At 56.3% G+C, this 6342-nt stretch overlaps 1 protein-coding gene across 1 annotated transcript in view; it reads left to right on the top strand.

Moving 5' to 3' along the window:
- The window catches only part of LOC112840960 (keratin-associated protein 10-7-like), a 7247-nt gene extending 6013 nt beyond the window's left edge, over window positions 1-1234 (top strand). Inside the window, exon 2 of the mRNA XM_029965912.1 lies at window positions 11-1234. Coding sequence (XP_029821772.1) covers window positions 11-1234 — 1224 coding nt within the window. The remainder of the gene's footprint in view (window positions 1-10) is intronic.
- The last annotated feature ends 5108 nt before the right edge of the window (window positions 1235-6342 follow it).

Here is a 6342-nt window from a genome sequence, read left to right as displayed (position 1 = left end):
CCCCCCGCAGCAGAGGTGCGTGACCACCTGTGTCCCTCGGCCGCCCCGCGGCACCAAGGGGGTCCCCCAGCACCAGAGTGCCACCAGGTGTGTCCCCCAGCAGAGTGTGACCGCCCTGTGCCCCCGGCAGGGCGTGCCCAGGTGTGTCACCACCTGTGTCCCCCAGCAGCGAGCGGCCAAGGGGGGCTCGTACCCGTACCTGACCTGCCAGGGACCCCGGCGGGGTGGCACCTCCTGTGTCCCCCAGCAGATCTCCTGTGTCCCCCAGCAGAGTGGCACCTCCTACATCCCCCAACAGAGTGGCACCTCCTACATCCCCCAGCAGAGTGTCACCTCCTGTGTCCCCCAGCAATGGGCCTCCAGGTGTGTGACCAAGTGTGTCCCCCAGCCCAGTGCCACCGACTGTGCCTCCATTTGTGTCCCCCAGCAGCAGGGTGAGACAGTTTGTGTCCCTCAGCAGCAAAGTGCCACCAGTTATGTCCCTCAGCAAAGTGCCACCCAGTGTGTCCCTTATCAGAGTGTGACCAAGTCTGTCTGTTATCAGAGTGTGACCAAGTGTGTCCCTCAGCAGCAAAGATGTGCCACCAAGTGTGTCCCTCAGCAGCAAAGTGCCAGCCAGTGTGTCCCTTATCAGAGTGTGACCAAGTGTGTCCCTCAGCAAAGATGTGCCACCAAGTCTGTCTGTTATCAGAGTGCCACCAAGTGTGTCCCTCAGCAGCAGAGATGTGCCACCAAATGTGTCCCTCAGCAAAGTGCCACCAAGTGTGTCCCTCAGCAAAGTGCCACCCAATGTGTCCCTTACCAGAGTGTGACCAAGTGTGTCCCTCAGCAGCAAAGTGCCACCAAGTGTGTCCCTCAGCAGTCTGGGACAATTTATGTCCCTTACCAGAGTGTGACCAAGTGTGTCCCTCAGCAAAGTGCCACCAAGTGTGTCTGTTATCAGGGTGCCACCAAGTGTGTCCCTCAGCAAAGTGCCACCAGCTGTGTCCCTTACCAGAGTGTGACCAAGTGTGTCCCTCAGCAAAGTGCCACCCAATATGTCCCTCAGCAAAGTGCCACCAAGTGTTTCCCTCAGCAAAGTGCCACCAAGTGTGTCCCTTGCCAGAGTGTCACCAGCTGTGTCCCTCAGCAAAGTGCCACCCCAAGTGTCCCTCAGCAGCATTGTCAGTCAGGTGGGGTGAAAATTTCCAATCACTTAAAAAAATACATCTCAGCCCCCAAATGGCCCTGGTAAAAAGGAGCAGGGGAAGGAAAACCCCTGGAAAAGGGGGAGGCCCAGCTCTGGGACGGGGGTTATTTGTCTCCTCGGGCACCTGCCGATGGTTCCTGCCTCTCCAATCCGCTTTATCCCTGTTTTCCAACGTTTCCCCCGGAGCTCTGCTCTGCCTGGGTGTGATCCCATTTCCATGTGATCCCATTCCCGTGTGATCCCATTCCCAGGGCTGCTCTCCAGCTGCCTGGGGCTCGTCCCTGAACCTGCTGCAAGGCCCAGTTTGGTGGGGTGGGATTAAACTCTCACCCGATCCGAATAAACGGTGATTTTAAAGCAAAATAATAATAATAATTAAAGAAAGAGACACGTCCCAGGAGTCCAGACCCCGGCAGCACCAGCTGGGAGTGCTGCTGGAGCAGGGCTGGCCCCTGAACTGGTTCTTACTGGGGAGCCCGAGGTGGGCTTGTGGAGCAAAAGGTCCAAGAATCTCACCCAGAATCCTGGAATGGGGGAGGCTGGAAGGGACCCCCGTGGGTCCAACCTCCCTGAGAGTTCTGGGGTCTCCCCAGGGAGGGAAGGGACACTCCAGCCCCTCCCGGGGGGTTCGGGCACCCAGAGAGAAGTTTTCCCTCGTGTTCAGGTGGGACAAGCCCAACTCTCTCAGATTGTCCTCCTAAGAGGGGAAAAGGCCCAGGAGAGGCCGAATTCCAAAGGCTTTCCCTTTGGGAAGTGGCCAGAAATTCCCTCAGCCCAGCCCCTGAACAGGGCAGCATTTCTGGCTCCCTGAAGCCGAAATGAAACGAAGGTTTTTCCTTCGCTCGGTTGCTTTAATTAAAATCAAACCTCACCACCTGAAGCGAAAGCAAGCCTTTGAAACAACACTGAAAGTTGCAGCACGGCCGTTTTGTAAATGTTTAAGCTGTAAAATGCAATTGATTGTGTTCTTTGTGCGCTCTTCACTGTGCTGAAAATAAACTTTATTTGTACACACTTATATGTGTATTTACATATAGAGAGACTTAAATAAACAGAGCTGTCTGAGCCTGGATTAAAAATCTCGTCTTTCTGCCTCCTGGGGGTTGTTTTTTATTAAATATGGTGAAGTCCTGCCTGAAAAAAAAAAAAAAAAAAAAGACACAGGCCCTGTAGTGGGCCCTGTCATTAGGAAAATGAGCTCAGGCCAAGTGGCTCGGGGGTGTTGGGAGGGTGAAAACAAGTGTTGCAAGAGGAAGAGGAGGGTGTGACCCGGGCCAGGACGCTGTCCTGCATCTTGCCCTGCCCCACCCCGGCTCAGTGACCTTGTGGTGGCATCTTGGCTGCTTCCCCGGGGCTCCTGGAGGAGCAGAGCCCTTGGTCCCTTCTCCTGGATGTCTGGGGGGGTGTTCTGGTCTGGGGGGGATGTTCTGGTCTGGGGGGATGTTCTGGCCCCCAAGGGCAGGGGGAAGAGCAGCAGTGACCGGGGAGCTCCTCACCCCAACACCTGGGAGGTTCCCCCAACCTGTGTCCCCTCTGAAAGGAAGGAACAGGGGCCTGGAATGGTTTGGGTTGGAAGGGACCTGGAAAATCGGCTCATCCCACCCCCTGCCACGGGCAGGGACACCTCCCACCAGCCCAGGATGCTCCAGCCTGGCCTTGGACACTCCCAGGGATGGGGCAGCCACAGCTTCTCTGGGCAACCTGTGCCAGGGCCTCCCCACCCTCCTTCCAGGCAGGAATTTCTCCCCAGTATCCAATTTAAATCTCCCCTCTGTCAGGCTGAACCCACCCCCTGCCCTGTCACCCCAGTTCCTGAGGAACATCCCTCTCCAGCTTCCCTGCAGCCCCCTCAGCTCCTGGAAGGGGCTCTGAGGTCTCCACACAACCTCCTCCTCTCCGGGCTGACCATTCCCAGCTCTCCCAGCCCGTTCCCGAGCCAGGCTGTGCCCCTTGGAGGAGCTGCCCCATCTCCAGGGCCCCGGGGCTCTCCCCGAGCCCGGGGGATCCGTAGGGAAGCTGTTCTGGGTGCTGGGTGAGCTGCAGGATCTGCTCTCCCTCCCAGGGACCTGGTCTGGGAGGTGCCCGTGCTGGAGTCTGTGGTTCTGCCCCGGCTCTGACTCAGCCCTGCCTCGCTTTTCCCTGTGCTTAATTAGCAATAATAACCCCCCCCCCCATGCCCCGTGTGGCTCCAGGAGTCTCCCCGAGATGAAAGGCCCTCAGAGATGCTAATTAGGGTCGTTTGGATGACAGGTCCCGATGGGATCATCGCTGGGGCTCTGCTCCTGCTCTGCAAACACCAAACTGGGGGCTGGGATTACCTGGACACGACTTAATCCAGAGCTTCCCCGGGAACTGGGCTGGTGGAGCTCTTAAAAACTGCCTTAATCTGCTCCCCGACGCCAGCTGGGCTCCTAAAACCTGGGGTCAGATCATTTGCCATTAAAAAGGGCCTTGTGGCTCAGGGGAGGGAAGCACAATAAAAGTAAGAGGGATCCAGGCTGGAGTCAGGCTTTGTCTCCGGTGTCCCTCCCTTCAGCTCTTGGAATGTTGGGATTAACCTGGAAAACAAGCCCTTTGTCCCTCTTGTTTCCCGTGGTGGTGAGGGAAGTGCAAATAAAAAAATGCAGATGACAAAGGTGCCTTCAGGCTTTTGGATTTTCTGGGGGAAAAAAAAAAAAGAAAAAAAAGAAATAGGAAATTCAGCTCGTGGTTCATAAAGGAGAGCTCGATATTCCGCTCCAAATCATGGAATTCTTGAAGTGAAAGGCCTTTCAGGTCGTGGAGTCCAGCTGGAAATGTAGCACAGCCAATCCCACCAATAAACCACATCCCTGGGAGATCATTTCCAGCCTCCAGGGAAGGCAAACCAGCAGCATCCTGGGGCTTCCTATTGATGAGGGATTTTCCATTGCTCCACTGAAAAGTCACTTATTTCCCCTCAGGGTTGGATACTGGAAAAGGTTCTGCCCCCAGGGGGTGGTTGGGCACTGAACAGGCTCCCCAGGGCACAGCCTCAAAGCTGCCAGAGCTCCAGGAGGGTTCAGACAACCCTCGGGTTCGTGGTGGGATTTTGGGATGTCCAGGAATTGGGATCAGTGATCCCTGTGGGTCCCTTCCAGCTCAGGAGGTGATCCTGTGATTATTCCCCCTCTTTTTATTCCAGCTGTGGGACGTCACCCGAATTCCACACCCAATTTGGAGCTGTGGGATTCATATTAAAGGGACACAGGAATTCCAGAGCCTTCCCTGAAGTATTTGTGACTCTTCCCAAGCGCATTCCCAGGCGGCAACTCCCGCTCCCGCCACTGCCAATTTTCCCCTTCGTGGCACAAACAGGGAACAAAGGCAGGGATGACTGGAGCAGGGAATGTGCAGCAGAGCAGGAAATGGGGTTTTTTGTTGTCGGGGCACTGGTTTGTGGAGCTGCTTCTCCCCCAGAGCTCGGCCCTTCCCCTCCTCGTCACCTCTCCGGGCAGGTCGTTCCCTTCTCATCCCCTTTGTGACGGGGCATTTTTGGGAGCTGTCCTGCCCTCAGCCCAAGGCCCTCTCGGCCCTAATGAGCCCTCTGCTCCCTGGGCTGGCCGTGGAGGTGCAGGAAGTGCCCTGGTAATTAAATTAGGGGCTGCGGGAGCCGAGTCCTTCCTGGGCGGCTTTTCAAAGGCTCCCGAGGGGTTTCTGCCCGAAGCTCCCCTGGAATGAGGAGTTCCTTGGGCTGCTCCCTGGTTCGGGGTGGGAAGGGATGTTCCAGCTGGGATTGCCCCGGGCAGGCAGCGATGCTTTGCTCCCCCCTTGGGCACCACGAGCAGCCCCTGTGTGGGGTGTCCTGGGCCTCGCAGGGGTTTTTGGTGCAGCCCCTCAGCTCGGGGGGTCCCTGGGAGCTCCAGGGGGATCCACCCCGGTGTCCCCACAGCCCCACGGAGCCAGGCCAGCCCCAGAGCTGCACGTGGCTCAGCCAGGACTGGGAGGCAATTAGAGCCTCACCAGCCCAACCACCTCAGTCCCCTGGGGCACTCGGGCACCCTATAAAGGCTCGGCCGTGCCGGGGCTCTCCCAGGCACTTCCCTCCCGTCCTTCCCTCCCATCACCTGGGTAAGTTTGGCTTCCAGTGGAGCTCCTGAGACGCTGTTGGGTTCCTGGGTGGCTGGAGCAGGTGGAGGTTGCCCTGCCCGTGCTCCTGGAGGAGCATCTCCGGGGGATGCTCTGCCTTGGGGGAGGCTCTGCCGGCTGGAGCAGGTCCTGGCTGGGCTGAGGAACGTTGGGAAGGAGCTTCCAGGTGGATTCCTGAAGTCAGGAGTGGGATTTGGGGGCTTTTCTGGGCTTCCTGTTAAGCTCTGACCCAGAGGAGGGTGTTGGCTCCACGAAGTCAGGGCTCAGGTGTGAGGTTGGAGGTGAAAAGGAGGCGGCCCAGAGGAATTTCCTGCTGTTTTATGGAACTTGAACAGAGCAATTATTTTCTGAAAATAGCAAGAAGCTGATCGAGTTCAGTGCTGAGGGGAAATTCAGCTCTCTGGATAAATTTGAACGTGCCAAAATTTCTAAATATGATAAAAAGAAGTCTGAGATGCAAATGACCCCCCCCCTTACTTTATGACATTCTTATCTGGGTGAGCATCAGCAGCTCCCTGAGCACCGTGTGTGTAATTGCTGCCATTGTTTTCCAACGGGTGGTTTTTATTAGACAGTGATTGTTTTAATTGTAGTGATACAATTTTCCTGATGATCCCAACACGCAGCATTGTCATGGCTGAGAGTCACCCAGTGCCAGGGTTTGGGGAGACAGAACCCCCTCTGCAATTACAGATAGAACCAGGGATTGCCAGGAAATGTGGTTTCTTTACAGTGATTTAATTGTGTCACTTAATCTACAAAAAATGTTGAAATGATAAAACAGTTTTTTGATCAGACCACCTTTCACCCTCGGTGGTTCCTGTACCTGTTGGGCTCAAAATAATCCAGTTTAAACCCCAGAAAACTCCCTGAAACTGTGTTTTCCGGAGGGGGGAAGGAAGTGGGCTGGTTTCCCCTACAGCTCCCAGGGCTGAGGCAGAGTGAGATGTGGCACAGGAGCAGAGCTGGTTCTTCCCCCGGGGCTGTGGCCTCAGCTGGACTCCAGCAGGGCCTTCCAGGAGGAGGTTTGGGTGCCAGAGCTGCCC

This window comes from Manacus vitellinus, unplaced genomic scaffold (genome assembly GCF_001715985.3).
Source record: "Manacus vitellinus isolate BGI_N305 unplaced genomic scaffold, ASM171598v3 scaffold_123_pilon, whole genome shotgun sequence".
Classification (NCBI taxonomy): domain Eukaryota; kingdom Metazoa; phylum Chordata; class Aves; order Passeriformes; family Pipridae; genus Manacus; species Manacus vitellinus.
Note: the sequence above shows the minus strand (reverse complement) of the source record. Positions and strands in the feature narration are given on the sequence as shown.